The following is a 14,382-nucleotide window of genomic DNA, read 5'->3' as shown; positions in this document are numbered from 1 at the left end:
CCCAGCAGAATTCCGACCCCAGCACCTGGGTGACCCCCCGACAGATCCTTAGGGCCAAGCAGAGCTCGGCAGGCCAGGAAGCGGCGAAAGGGCCAGACAAAACTTGTGCCTCCCTGGGCCTCTGGGCCCCGCGTCACCCAAGCCCCGGTGGCAGAGGAGCTCCCTCCCCGGGGGTGGGCACCGAGCGGCTGCCCCCAGGACCCTCCCTAACACATGGCCTTCGAGGGGCGGAGTAAGGCCCCGGCCAGAGGGCTTTCCCACCCGAACACGCAGAACGCCTCAGCCAGCGACCCTCTCGCGCCCGCGTGGAGGCAGCTGGTGCCGAGCCGCGCCTGGGCCCGCGCCCCATTGTGCTCCTACCCCCGCCGCCAGCACCGCGGCCTGTGGAGACAAATGCCAGGGCTGTGGCACCTGTGTCCTTCTTCACCTCGGGCCTGGAGACCTGGATGGGCGCCCCGCAGGCCCCTGGAAGCAGGGGAGATGCCCTCGTCCACAGCGTCTTTCAGCTGCCGCCCCCACCGCCCCACTGTTTGCCAGATCTGCTTTCCTTTGCTTCTGCGTTTCTAGCAAGTTCCTCTAAAACATCATGGGCCGAAGTGTGTCCCCCTAAATTCACATGTTGACCCACAGTGTGGCGGCATTTGAACTTGGGGTTTGGGGGCATTAGTGGTGGCTGAGATCCCCATGATGGGGTGAGCCCCCTTACAAGAAGGGACAGACCTCTCTCTGTCATGCGAGGACACAGCCAAAGGTATCACCTGGGAGTCAAGAGGGGCCTCCCAGAAAACAACCCGCTGGTCTGGACCTTGACCTCGGCCTCCCGTCCTCTGAGGCAGCCTGTCTGGGGCCCTGTCACAGCAGCCGGAGGGGCCGCATGTGGGTGTGGAGCCCAATCCCGGCCTCCGGTCACTGCCCTGCGTCTGCCGAAAGCCTCTGTCACCGAGATGCCGAGACGCCGTGTGCCCACCTCTGCACCGCTGAACCCTGCCCCCAGGAGGGGCTCGCCTGTCGGATCAGCAGCCAGGACGCCCCCCTGCTGGTCTGCCACCCTCGTGGTGGGGGGGCGGGGCGGGGCGGGGGCTCTGCTGCGCTGATGCACCAGGGCCCAGACACAATGAAAGATGCGGCAAAATGATTAGGAAGGGACACGTTTTGAGGAATTATTAGGGTTTTTTGGTCCCCCCCGCATGCAGAAGTTCCCGGGCCTGGGATCGAACCTGTGCTGCATCTGTGAGACAAACTGGATCCTTAACCACTAGGCCACAGGGAGCTCCTCCGTATTTGATGTTAAGGAATTATTGTCAATGTTGGAAAATACAGTAGAATTGCCCGTGTCAGTGCAGGTCTCCGAATGCTAACGCCTGCTGGCCCTCTGTCATCTGCAGGACACCAGCAGCCCCGAGGCCTGGGAGCCCCTCGTGCTGCTCTGAGGTGGGTGCAGGCCCTGCCCCAGCCCCTGGGGGCTGCTGCTCAGGCCTCCTGCCCTGCCGACAGTGTCGCCTAAAAGGACCCTAGACCATGTGCACAAGCTCTGCAGCCTGGCTGCCCTCTGTCACCGGGCGCCGGTTCCACGCCTCAGGTTGCTGAGGTGCCAGGGCCTCGCCGGTGCTCCCTGGCGGGGCTGGACCCCAGGACACGCGCCCACCCTGCCGAGGGGCGTCGGGTCGGCTCCTGTTTGGGGCGCCTACGAACAGGCCTGCTGCAGACACTCCCGCGCAGCTGGTCGTGTGAGGGCGAGTTTCCATTTCCCAGCCGCGGGACTGCCGGTCGTGTGCAGGGAGTGCGGCTGACTTTCCACGAAGCCGTCGAGCTCTCGCCCGGAGCGGCGGCGGCGGCACCATCCTGCATTCTCAGCACGCGCCGCGTCGGAGTCCCCCGTCGGCCTCCTCCCCGCGTGACCAGGACCTCGGAGCTTTCTGGGACAGAGGACTTTCCGTGCTGGAACCTGGGAACTCTGGGGAAACCGGGTGGTCGGTCGCCCCGTCTTTGTCAGCACTTGGTGCTGTCGGTGCAGCCATTCCAACGCGGGTAGTCAGCCTCTCACTGCGGCTCGGTGCGCACTTCTCTGGTGGCTCGCGAGGTGGCACAGCTGCTCTCGTGCTGTGTGCCATCAGTACATCCTCTGTGAAGCGTCTAAGTCTACCCTCAACTTTTCTCTTTGGGTGGTTTTTTAACGGGTGAGTTTTGAGAACTCTTTATATATTCTCTGTACAAATAGTTGGGTAATGTGATGTGCAGTTTTTTTCTTCCAGTTGATAGCTTGTCTTTTCTCTTTTTCTTTTTTTCCAGCCACCCTATGGCACTTGGAGCTCCCCGGCCAGGGACCAGACCAGAGCTGCAGTCACGACCTCAGCTGCAGCCGTGGCAACCACAGCTTGTCTTTTTTTCTCTCTCTCTCTCATTTTATTTATTTTGTTGTCGTTTGTCTTTTTTTTTTTTTTTTTTTTTTTTTTTCTAGGGCTGTACCTGCAGCATGTGGAGGTTCCCAGGCTAGGAGTCTATTTGGAGCTGCAGCCACTGGCCTACACCACAGCCACAGCCACGTGGGACCTGAGCCACACCAGCGACCTACATCACAGTTCACGGCAACGCCGGATCCTTAACCCACTGAGAGAGGCCAGGGATCAAACCTGCAACCTCATGGTTCCTAGTCGGATTCGTTTCCACTGTGCTACGATGGGAACTCCTCTAGCTTCAAAAAAAAAAAAAAAAAAAAAATTATTGGAGCTCCCGTCATGGTTCAGTGGAAACAATCTGACTAGGAACCATGAGGTCATGGGTTCGATCCCTGGCCTCGCTCAGTGGGTTAAGAATCTGGGTTTTCCCTGAGCTGTGGTGTAGGCTGCAGAGGAGGCTCGGATCTGGCGTTGCTATGGCTGTGGTGTAGGCTGGCAGCTATAGCTCGTATTAGACCTCTAGCCTGGGAATCTCCCTATGCTGTGGGTGCGGCCCTAAAAAGCAAGAAAAAAAAATTTTTATTTATATTTGGCTTTGCCTGTGGCATATGGACATTCCCAGGCCAAGGCTCGAACCCGCACCACAGTTGTAACCAGAACCACAGCAGTGACGACACTGGCTCCCTATCGCCCGAGGAGGGAACTGTCTTTTCATTCTCTTAACAATGCCTTTCTGAAATCGAAATTTAAAACATTCGATGAAATCAAATTTATCATTGCTTTACAACTGCATCCTTGTAAATGTTTTGGTAAAATATAAATCACACAGAGCACACACGGAAACTATTTTAAGTGTACAGGTCACTGACGTCGAGCACGTTCACAGCGTTGTGGGACCATCACCAGAGCTTGGTCTCCACCCCCGACAGAAACCCTGTACCCATCAGGTGGTGTATCCCTTCTCTCTTCCTCCAGCCCCAGGAAATCGCAAGTACTTCTGCCTCCTGAACTGATCCAGTCTTGAGAGGTCATCGAAGCGGCATCACACGGTATTTGTCTCTTTGTGACTGGCTTATTTCCCTTAGCATAACGTTTTCATCCACGTTGTGGCATATAACAAAAAACAATGCCTTTCTAATTTTACGTATTTTGAATTGTGATAAGTTACACCTTAAAGCGTTCAGTTGGGCAGTGCTGTACAATTATCTCCAGAATTCTTTTCACCTTCCCAAAGTGAAGCTCTGTCCCCATTAAACACTCACTTCCCAGCGCCCGCCCCGGCCCCTGGCACCCTCCTGTCGCCTTTCTGTCTTCCAGGACTCCAGGCACCTCACACAGGTGGGTCCAAGCACTGCTTGTCCTTCTGGGACTAGCCTATTTCATTTAGCCACCGTCTTGGCGGTTGGTCCCTGCAATGGCCCGAGTCAGCACTGCCCTCCTACCCCCGGGCACATCTGGACCGCATTTGGGGACCCATTCGTTCCTCCCCGACACGCGGGCGGCTGCAAGAGGCGCGCCTGAAAGATAGAATTGGAGTCTTGAGCCCAGACCCTAGGAAGGGGAGCCGGAGGACGGAAGGCGGGGGGGCGGGCGGCGACCGCAGAGCTGAAAGGCGGGGGCGCCCCAAACCCACGGCAGCCGGGCGGGCCCCACCTGGCCCCGCCCCAGCCCCACAGGCCCCGCCCAGCACCACGGCCTGGCGGGAGACGTAGGCCCAAGCTTCTCAGGAAGCCGGACTCGGAGTCCCAGCGGGCACCGCGGCACGCTTGCGGGCCGCTACACCCCTCCGCCCCATGGCCTGCCGGGACTTGTAGTCCAGGGCCTGCGTGCGCCCCGACCCAGGGCGAACGAGGGACTCGGTGTCCCAGAGAGCTCCGCGCCGGGCCACGACACCGTGCCGCCTGGCCGTCGCTGACGCCGCCGCCGGGCTTTCTCCGGCCGCCGCCGCCACTGCCGCTGCTTCGCGGGCTGGAGGGCCCAGGCGTCCCTGGGCGAGCGGAGGCTGCGGGTGGGAGCCTTCGTGGGCACTGCGGAGCGGGCCGGGGGAGGCCGGGATGGAGCCCCCCGGAGGTGGGCGCGCTGCCGGGCCGGCCCGCGCCTGGGGCGGTTGGGGAGGGGGCTGGGCGGTGCGGGGAGTGAGGCAGGGGGAGGGCCCCGAGGGGGCCGGCGAGGAGGGCACTGGAGGCGGAGCTCGGCGGTAGGGGGACCGGGTGGGGGGGCGAGGGCACTGGGGGCGGGGTTGGGGCGGGGGTCCTGGCGGGGGTCCTGGCCGGGGTAAGGGGTCTGAAGAAGGAGCAAGGCTGGGGGGTGGAAGTGTGAGGGCCGCCGAGGGATGCCCCGTGTTGGGGAGCTCCTCAGGGAGGCGTCGGGCTGTAGCGGGGCGATGAGGAGAGCGCGGCAGTGGGGGCCTTTAGCGGAGGGGCCCTGTGACTCCAGCCCGCCCCCGGGGCGGCCGCCGGTCCCCAGGGCGGCAGGGAGCCCCGTGTGCCTCGAACCGAGCAGGCCTGCTCTCCCTCCAGTTGCCTGAAGCGAGTGGGCCGGGCTCCGGAGCCTCCAGGCAGGATCTCCGGGCCTCCCGAGGTTGCAGCGGATGGTGGAGGGCGGCGCAGACATGGCTCACCTCAGGGGCTTTGCCAACCAGGTAAGGGTTGGCATCCGGGGAGAGGGGTGTGTGTGTTTACCGGAGCACCGACTGCAGAGGCTAAGCAAGGGCGCTTCCTCCAGGACTGTCATCCTGAGGTTTCAGAGGAGCGGTTCCTCCGAGGGCGAGCGTGGGGTGAAGGGAGGCGCGGGGGAGTCCTGCGGTGCGCGTCGTGGGCGAAGCGGGGAGCAGTCTCGAGGCGCTCAGACTTGGTGAGCGCAGGGGCGACTCAGCTTGGCCAGCTTGCCCAGTTGTGTGGGGCAGAAGCCCACAAGCTTGGCAAAATAGAGCCCCAGTGCAGGGGCAGCAGAGGCTGTGCAGAGCCCTGTGGTGGGAACAGGGCAGAGGCGGTGGGAATCCTGCCGAGCATGAATCTGTGCACCTGGAGAGACCTGGAAGGTCAAGGTCCACGCTGGAGCCGCAGCCTGGGCGGGGACACAGGCCGTGTTGTGCTGGGCAGGGGCCGTGCTGACGCAGCTCTCGAGTCTGTGCGCGGAGAGAGCAGAGCACAGGAGAGGATGAGAGGGCTGCTCCCGGGCCACAGGTGCTCCTTGGGAAGACACCCACTGCCTTTCTCTTTGGGGGACTGGGTCTTGGGATTGCCAACAGCAAAAGCCACCTGGGGGTGTCTGGCCTTGAGCGGTAACTGGCTGATTCCGGGGGACCCTCCAAAGCGCACCCTGGGCTGTGTGACACATGGTTTGTACTTTCCCCCTTGTCTGTTGTTGGGAAGCAGGTGTGATCTGCAGCTGGTAGAACGTGGAGCGTGCTGCTCTGGCTCTGGCAGCCGGGTTTTCCTGTGGCCACTGCTTGGCTTTGTTTTCCTCGGCGGCCTGCTGAAAGGTGTAAGGCAGCGTCCTTGGGCTCACGCCTGTGGGCTGAGTCCCCAGGCTGAGTCCTTGAGGCCTGGGTGCAAGGGGAGCAGGAAGTGTGTATCCACGGGGCGGGGGAGGGGCTGGGGTCAGGATCGGCTCCACACCCAACAGGCTTCCTTGCAGAAACCTGCCACGTGCTGCCGCCGGGCAGGGCATCCTGGACTAGCCGTGCCACAGGTGGGCACTGGTGCGTCTGCTGATGCTGAAGCCCGCTGGCAGGTCTTTCATTCATCTTTGACGGCTCGTGTCTTGTAAATTACATGACCGAAAAGCTGGGAGAAAAACCTGGCTTCAGCTATTTTTAGAAGCCGTAGAAATGGGTCCCGTGGGTCCTGGAATAGGAAGTTGGAGCTGAGCCACCCTGTCCCTGTGAGCTGGTGGCACTAGGAGCTTGGCTTGGGTGTCCAGACCAGATGCCCAGGGAAGGGAGCACAGCCCAGAGGAGCTGAGGAAGGGACCCTGAAGGAAGGAAGCCCCTTTTGTCCTCTGGGGCGGAGAGACTTGGCCTTTGTCAGTGGCAGGAAGCCTGACAGGACGTTGTTTTCTCTTGCGAGGGTTGTCACTGTGGCCCTGCGAGGCGGTCCCTGTGTGGGGCAGTGCGGTGAGCTCCCCCACGGCCCGCAGGGGGCCCTCCACTCCTGGCCTCTGCCTGGCTGGTTCCTTGTTCCTACCCCGCCCGCAGGGTCTGGCTGGCTGCAGGAAGCTCATTGGCTGCCACCCATCGTGGGGTGGTTGGGGGCCGTTGGGCACCCCTCATTTTGTGGGACGACATGACCAGCAGACATACTGCCTGGCAGTGGCCACTGACCTCGCATGCCCAGGGCTGACCAGAGGACGAGGGTCTGGACTGCCAGCAGCAGAGCCGTTGTCTGAACCACGCCCATCTCTGGAAGGGGAGTGCAAGGCCAGCTCGGGAGCAGTTGTCCTTCCTTCCCTGGCAGCTCTGGGCGCAGGTGTCCCTGTGATGTGCCTGTAGGGTCAGGGTCACAGCCCGGAGCGCTCCCGTCATGCTGTCTGCTCAGGGGACTGACCCACAGCAGTGGGGACCCAAAAAGTGTGAGGTTGGGACCAGAGCTCCCCCACTGCTGAGCCTGGAGCCCCTGGTCCAGGGGTCTGCCCAGTTCCCCCAGGAGCTGTGGAGGTCTGGGCACCCGGCTGGGTATGCCTCTCGTCAGGCCGTTGGGGTGGAGAGTGCGGGCTGCAGCGAGAAGAGGGAGGCCTGAGGGTGGGAGGGGAACCCGGAAAGCCCGAGGGACAGTGCTGCCCGGCCTCGGTCCCACCTCCTCCAGGTCCCCTCTGAGGCCCCCTTTGAAGGAGAGGCACCGTGTCTGGGAGCCCCGGCTGGATGAGCTGGGGGTGGAGGCCCTGCAGGCCAGCACTTAGCTGGGTGCTCAGGGGCCGAGTGAAGGGGACGTGGGGGCACTGGGCCAGGTGGCATTTGGGCCCAGGGGTGTGGGGGGGTGCAAGCGGGCGGGGGCTGTTTCCTGGTCTCTGTGGGAGGCCGTCTTCATGCTGGTGACAGGCTCGCAGAGTCCTCGAGGCTGGCCACTCAGGGCGGGGCTCTGATCTCGAGGTCCCCATCCCACCCCAAAGACAGCTGAGCAGCTGGGACTTGCAGAATATGCGTAGCAGGGGGAGAAAGTGTCCTCATGGGTGGCCTGAGGGACCCAGGTGGCAGCCACCTGGCCCTGTGCTGCACTGGCTGCAGCTTCCGGTGGGGGAGGTGCGAGTGGGCACCTTGGCTCTGGCCACCTCATGGAGGCCGGCCCACCACGCCTGGGCCTGGCCCTCGGCCCTTCCTGCTCGCCTGGCCCCGCTGGCTCCCCCTACGAGGCCCTCTTTGGGCTCACGTGGCCCCTCTGTTTCCAGACCTGGGGAGGCAGCTGTTGGCACGTGGGATGTGGGCCGCCTCTGTCCGGAGCCCGCCTGGGGCTGAGCCCAAGGGCTGGCCGTGCCGAGGTCAGTGCGCTGCCCAGGGCTGGGCCCCCTTGGCCCCAGAGTGGTCGGTGCTTCCACAGCAAAGCCAGTTGTGATTTGGCCTTTTTGCTTCTGGCCACCTCAGGTGGTTGCCAAGACACCTCCGGCGATGCTGCTGAGGCATGGGGGCAGCCCCTCTGGAGGGAGGTGTGTCCTGTTGGGTGTGAGGCCTGCAGGGCTTAGAGAGCCCTTTCTGCCCCCATCGGGACTGGACGCCAGGCTCCCTGCCCACCCTTCACAGGCCCTGCCTAGGGCTCCAACCCCATGCAGGTCCCTGGGCTCCAGCCCCTGGGCCACCGCTGGGCCTCTGAGAATGTGGCCAGTGGCCTGGCGGAGGGGGTGAGGTGCCCTCAGGGGGCCACTTGGGTGGGGCTGGGGACACCAAGGGTGGCCCTAGAGGCTCTGGTGTCTTCCACGCAGCCCCCGAGTTGAGCTGTCTCAGCCCCGACCCACTGAGGGTCGAGGTCAAAAGCGGGCTTGTCCCCTGTGGGACCGTCCTGCGTCCTGCCAGGCCCCCTGCACCCACGGCTCAGCCCTGAGGACCAGGGGCGCAGTTTTCCATAAAGGCCAACACCTAGGATCGCCCATCAAGGAGTCATTTCTTAGCTCAGGGTGCTGGTGTGCGGGGGTGGCCGTCCCCAGGACTGACTGGGGGCTTGGAGGGGCCTCTGAGGGGTGCGGCTTCCAGGTGCACAGGGAGGACTCAGTTGGTGGTGTTTAATTGATAGCATTTATTTTTTAGAGCCGTTGTAGGTTTAAAGGGAAATGAGTGAGTTGGTTCCACCTGTCCATCGCCCCTCCCCCGGGGGTTTGTTACAGTGGGTGACAGCGTGGACGTGCTGTGACCAAGTCCGCAGCCTGCGAGGCTCGCCCTGGGTGGTGCCAGCGCCGTCCAGGTCCCGGTGTTCCACCGACTCCTCCCTCTGAACCCGTTCCTGGGGGCCACCGGGTCCTCCCCACGCGTGGGGCGTGGGTGGGTCCGGCGTGGCCTGCGTGGCCCCTCTGGCTGCCCCATGGCCCGGACTCTTGGCCAGAGCCGGGCCCCTCCTCACCCTCGGGGGGGGGTTTTGCCTTTGGCTTCGGGTTTCTCAATGGAAAGGGACCAAAGAAGGCAGGCAGGAAGCCGCGTGAGCTCCCGGCGCTCGGGGTCAGCGCGGCCCGCCCCGTGTCCCCAGCACCCCCGCGTGGACCCCGAGGAGCTCTTCACCAAGCTCGACCGCATCGGCAAGGGCTCGTTCGGCGAGGTGTACAAGGGCATCGACAACCGCACCAAGGAGGTGGTAGCCATCAAGACCATCGACCTCGAGGAGGCTGAGGACGAGATCGAGGACATCCAGCAGGAGATCACGGTGCTCAGCCAGTGCGACAGCCCCTACATCACGCGCTACTTCGGCTCCTACCTGAAGGTGCCTGGGCGGGGGGGCTGCTTCGGGCGCCCGCCCGTCTGCCCTCCCCTGGGCCTGGTCGGAAGGGCGAGCGGTCCCCACGGGCGAGGGCGGCAGAGCTGGGCCTCCAAGAAATGACAGCCGCCAGGGCCGGGTGTGCCCTGAGGGGGAGCGCGGGTGGGGCGGCGGCAGGGCCTGGCAAGGATGGCCCCAGGCCTGCTGGGCGCACTCGGGGCCCCGCAGCTGGAGCCCGGAGCCCTTCCCTGGGGGGCTTGGTGTGCAGGTGCCGGGAGGCGTGCCCGCCGCGCTCCTTCCCCGCCTGCTTGTTGGCGGGTGGTGAGCCTGGTTTGACTGCAGTGTCTGCCGCGCTGTGGCGAGAGGGGAGCCAGGCGGGGCTGTGGGGGCCCATTCCTGTGGGTTCTCGGGGGGCAGGGTGGTGCACCTGGCCTGTCCCGTGTTTGCTGCCACGTGCTGACCGGCGCTTCTCTGGCCCAGGGCACGAAGCTGTGGATCATCATGGAGTACCTGGGCGGCGGCTCTGCCTTGGACCTGGTGAGGCGCGGGCCACGACAGCGGGCGGCCGCGGGGCTGGGCTTTGGACTCCGGCGGGCCTGTGGCCACCTCTCGTTGGTCTTGGGTGTTGGAGGTTCATCAGGACCTGGCTAAGCCAGACATGCTGCTGCTGCCCCCAGTCCTTCCCCCCGGGGGGGCGCAGGGCCCCTGGACCTCTGATGGCCAATGGGGCAGGTGGCACAGGGCCATGCCTGGGCCCTCCTCCTCAGCCGTCACCTTTACAGCCCAGGCGAAGGTGGTGTCTGTTCTCAAAAAACAGCCTGCTCCACACCCATCCGACCTGGCACCCGAAGCTCTGATTTCAAAAGTGGGCCCAGAAATAGGAAGTCCCTCCCACCCACAGGCTCAGCCCGCCCCTGCTGGAGAGGAGGCTGAGCCCAGGCTTGGGCCCTGGGTCTGGGGTGGCGGGAAGCCCGAGGCCCTGCTGTCTCCTCCATGTCTGCAGCTTAAGCCGGGGCCCCTGGAGGAGACTTACATCGCCACGATCCTGCGGGAGATCCTGAGGGGCCTGGATTACCTGCACTCGGAGCGCAAGATCCACCGAGACATCAAAGGTCCCTCCGGGGCGGGCAGTGGCAGTTCGCTGGGTGGGGGCGTGTCACTGGCGGTGCTCAGGGCGCCCTGCCTGTCCTCCCTGTGGCCCCGGAAACTGAGCAGCTCTATCTGGCTCTGTTTCCAGAAGACATTGCCAGTAACGCGTAGGACTTGCTTTCCCTGGGAAGCCAGCTCAGCACCTGGTGTAAGCGGGACCCTACTTAGGCCAAAACCGGATGGCTTGCAATCTTGGATCTGAGTGTGAGGGATGGTTAGAGCAGCTGTGCTGGTGTGCACGGGCCAGGCCACCCCCGAGGGCCGAGGCCCAGGGGCTGATGGAAGGTGGCCGGCAGAGCAAGGGGCAGAGTCGGGCTTCCCTCTGCTTCTTGAGCCCTTTGCAGGGCAAGGGCAGTGGCTCTGTTCATGGGATTTTTCTTGTGAGGTGAACACGGGTGCCCGGGGGCACCTGTGGGGCAGGGGTGGGGGCTCACACTGCAGGCGCCTGCCACTATCCCCTGTTGCCGCGGCTCTGAGGGCGGAGAGCCCTGCTTAGGAGGCCAGGTGGGGCCGTGTGGCACTGAGGTGACTCCCTGCTGTCCTGTGTCGAGCAGCTGCCAATGTCCTGCTCTCGGAGCAGGGCGACGTGAAGCTGGCGGACTTCGGCGTGGCGGGGCAGCTCACGGACACGCAAATCAAGAGGAACACGTTTGTGGGCACCCCCTTCTGGATGGCGCCCGAGGTCATCAAGCAGTCGGCCTATGACTTCAAGGTGGGCGCAGCGGGCGAGGGGTGGGGGCGGCAGGCGCGGCGCCCTGGCTGCAATGGCCCCGTGTGGCTCTCCGTCAGGCGGACATCTGGTCGCTGGGGATCACGGCCATCGAGCTGGCCAAAGGCGAGCCCCCGAACTCTGACCTCCACCCCATGCGCGTCCTGTTCCTGATCCCCAAGAACAGCCCCCCCACGCTGGAGGGCCACCACAGCAAGCCCTTCAAGGAGTTCGTGGAGGCCTGCCTCAACAAGGACCCCCGATTTGTAAGCCCCTCTGACCCCTGGGCAGCCGCCAGAGCCCTGGCCCCACGAGGTGGGCGAGGGGGAGCCCAAGGGGCTGCACACGGTTCCTGGCGACTGCTCCGGAACAGGCCCCAGGGAACAACCCTCTGTGCGCAGCGGCGGCAGCAGTGGCGGGGTGGGGGGGCCTCCCGGGGGCCGTGGTGGCGGGGCCCAGGCTCCTCGGGCCGCAGCTGGAGGGGCCGCGCTCGCCCGTCCCAGCGCCCGCCCGCCGCGTCTGTCCCGCAGCGGCCCACCGCCAAGGAGCTGCTGAAGCACAAGTTCATCACGCGCTACACCAAGAAGACCTCCTTCCTCACCGAGCTCATCGACCGCTACAAGCGCTGGAGGTCGGAGGGCCACGGCGAGGAGTCCAGCTCCGAGGACTCGGACATGTAGGGGCCTGCGCGTCCCCAGAGCTGGGGCGGGGGGCCGCTCTGGGTGGGCACCGGGGCGGGGGGGGGGCAGCGCCAGGCCCCAGGGCCTTGGTGACCCCGCCTTCCCTCCAGCGACGCAGATGCCGAGGACGGAGAGCAGGGCCCCATCTGGACCTTCCCCCCCACCATCCGGCCGAGCCCGCACGGCAAGCTGCACAAGGGGACGGCCTTGCACGGCCCGCAGAAGGTCTGGCCGCTGGGCCTCGCGGGTACCGGGAGCGCAGGGCTTGGGAGTGCTGACCGAGCGGAAGGCGGCATTGGGGGCGGGGGGGGGGGGCCTCCAGGAGGCCGGGAGCAGGCGGGGGGAGGGATCGGGTGGCCCTGGACGCCGTGCTCTGCCTGGCTCACCTGCCACGGGTGCCTTTGCAGTCGGCAGAGCCAGTCAAGAGGCAGCCAAGGTCCCAGTGCCTGTCCACGCTGGTCCGGCCTGTCTTCGGAGAGGTGAGGCCTGGGGGGGCAGCGGTGTCCCCCACCGCGCTGGGCCATGGTGTCTATGTCCCTTAGAGCCCATGAGGGTGGACCCAGGGACCTGGCTTTCCGAGTGGAAGGACCGGAAGTGGCTGGGACAAGCTGGCCTGATGGAACAACCCTCAAGTGTCCAAGCCTGCAGGGTCCTTGGGGCCCAGGGGGCTTTGTGAGGAACCCTTGTCCGGGGACCTTTTATCTCGACCCGCAGACACATGCGTGATTCTCTGTCTAGAGAGCCCTGAGGTTTAGGTGGTGGTGGTGGGCAGCAGGCCCCCAGCGGGGAGGCCTTAGGGGCAACTCCTCGGGGGTCTGGTGACCGTGTCTGTGTCATCTGCTGACGGGTGGTTGGTACCGCCCCCAGGAGTGCGCGTCAGCAGTGGGCGTGGGCCTCGTTTGCACCCGGGGAGAGGGGGGCCTGGAGCCCAGGGTTGGGGTGCGGGATGTGAGTGTGGAGGCAGCAGAGGCTTTCTGGCCTGGAGTGCTGGCCGGAGCTGGGGACGCCTGTCAGGGGCCCAAGGGAGGCCCCACACAGGGCAGGGCCAGGGAGCCCTGGGGCTGCTTGGTGTGGGTGTGCGTGTGCATGTGCACGCACGTGTACTGTGTGTGTACACGTTTGTGTGCATGTGCGGTGTGTGCACACGTGTGTGCATACGCTCGCATGTGTACCCGTGCATGTACTTGTTTTGCAGGGCCCTGTGGCCAGTGAGGTAGGGTGGTGGTGCCCACCCAGGCTGGCAGGGGGAGACCCTGGGTCTTAGTTCTGGGGGCTGGGGCCTGACGTCAGGCTGCTGGCGGGCGTCCTGGGAGGTGTGCACCCCTCTGCCCTTGGGGTTCCGGGCTTTGGGGGGAGGGCTGGTTGGCCACAGGGCAGGGGGTTGCTGGTGGTCCTCTGGCCCTAGGGGTCAGGCCAGCTGGGTCTGGCCAGGACCTCTCACAAGCTGGACCTGAGGTGTGGGAGGAAGCCACGTGTTTAGAGTGGAGAGACCCTCCTGAGAACCAAAACCCGGGCAGGCCCACGGCGCAGGGGCCACCTTTCCTGGGCGCCTGTCCCGCAGGTGGGTGGCGGGACCTGCTCAGCCCGGCTTTGCGGCGGGTGTGGGCGCCCTGCCGGGTGCAGTTCCGCTCCCGGGCGGGGGGGGGGCCTGGAGGTCAGGCGCACACGGGTCTCTCCGCAGCTCAAGGAGAAGCACAGGCAGAGCGGTGGCGGCGTGGGGGCGCTGGAGGAGCTGGAGAACGCCTTCAGCCTGGCCGAGGAGTCCTGCCCCGGCATCTCGGACAAGCTGATGGCCCACTTGGTGGAGCGCGTGCAGAGGTGAGGGGAGGCGGGCAGGCCGGCCCTGCTGTGGGGCCCTCGCTCCTGGGAGGGCGGCTGGCCGGGGCCCCCACCCACCTGCGCTGGGGCAGGAGCAGCGAGCCGGCCTCTGGTCCACAGGTTCTCCCACAGCAGAAACCACCTGACGTCGACCCGCTGATGCTGCTGCTCTTGGCGCCGCCGGGGAGGGGTCTCTGTCCTGCGCGCCACCAGGACTGTGCTGACTCGGAGCCCCGCTGCTGTCCTGGCCGGGTCCCACTCCCCTCCACCCCCGCAGAGGGCGGTCCCACTTCCACGTCCCTCCCGGTCGGACCAAGGCCACGCCCGGCAGCGAGGAGGTGGCCGTGCGGCCGCCCAGACCCCCAGACCGCGGGGCAGAGACCTCACTGGGCAGGTGTGCCGCCGCCCAGCCGGGCCTGGCCTCAAAAGACCGTAGATTTGCCTTGTGTCAGACCAGGTACCGCGTTGTCTTCTAAGTACTCGTGTCAGAATGTTTTGTTTTTTAAGAAAACCCGCCTTCCTTGCTTCCCTGGGCGTCCAGAGGTGAAGGTGTTAGTTTTCACAGAACCGTGAGAGGCTCCTGCTGCTTTCAATAAAGACCTGAATGGCGACTGCTGCTAGTGGGGGTGTTGACAGCCTGGTCTGCCCCTCGCAGAGTCGCCCTGGGCTTTGGCGTCCCCCTCCCGGCAGGCAGGGCCGCCCACGGCCCCTGGGAGGGGAGCTGCCCTTTTGGTGGG

At 64.9% G+C, this 14,382-nt stretch overlaps 1 protein-coding gene across 4 annotated transcripts; it reads left to right on the top strand.

Moving 5' to 3' along the window:
* Nucleotides 1-4,283: 4,283 nt before the first annotated feature.
* STK25 (serine/threonine kinase 25) lies at nucleotides 4,284-14,256 on the top strand. 4 transcript variants are annotated; one of them, XM_047774014.1, is made up of 13 exons: nucleotides 4,284-4,404; nucleotides 4,916-5,037; nucleotides 7,782-7,871; nucleotides 9,065-9,295; nucleotides 9,770-9,826; nucleotides 10,293-10,401; nucleotides 10,993-11,150; nucleotides 11,228-11,413; nucleotides 11,678-11,823; nucleotides 11,938-12,052; nucleotides 12,235-12,306; nucleotides 13,509-13,645; nucleotides 13,766-14,256. In XM_047774014.1, exons 2-13 carry the CDS (start codon nucleotides 4,987-4,989, stop codon nucleotides 13,803-13,805), a joined length of 1,392 nt encoding a protein of 463 aa, XP_047629970.1. In that variant the 5' UTR covers nucleotides 4,284-4,404; nucleotides 4,916-4,986; the 3' UTR covers nucleotides 13,806-14,256. The 4 variants fall into 4 exon arrangements, with proteins under 4 accessions (XP_047629970.1, XP_047629971.1, XP_047629972.1 ...); XM_047774013.1 differs by having other exon boundaries at nucleotides 4,308-4,466; XM_047774015.1 differs by lacking the exon at nucleotides 7,782-7,871.
* The last annotated feature ends 126 nt before the right edge of the window (nucleotides 14,257-14,382 follow it).

This window comes from Phacochoerus africanus, chromosome 3 (assembly GCF_016906955.1).
Source record: "Phacochoerus africanus isolate WHEZ1 chromosome 3, ROS_Pafr_v1, whole genome shotgun sequence".
Classification (NCBI taxonomy): domain Eukaryota; kingdom Metazoa; phylum Chordata; class Mammalia; order Artiodactyla; family Suidae; genus Phacochoerus; species Phacochoerus africanus.
The sequence above is the reverse complement of the archived record's forward strand: the minus strand, read 5'-3'. Positions and strand labels throughout refer to the sequence as shown.

Excerpts from the sequence above, each read along its gene's own strand:
- STK25 (XM_047774014.1), top strand. The coding sequence starts at position 4,987 with ATGGTGGAGGGCGGCGCAGACATGGCTCACCTCAGGGGCTTTGCCAAC. Across the intron at positions 10,402-10,992 it reads GATCCACCGAGACATCAAAG|CTGCCAATGTCCTGCTCTCG; the intron begins GTCCCTCCGGGG and ends TGTGTCGAGCAG. Across the intron at positions 11,414-11,677 it reads TCAACAAGGACCCCCGATTT|CGGCCCACCGCCAAGGAGCT; the intron begins GTAAGCCCCTCT and ends TCTGTCCCGCAG.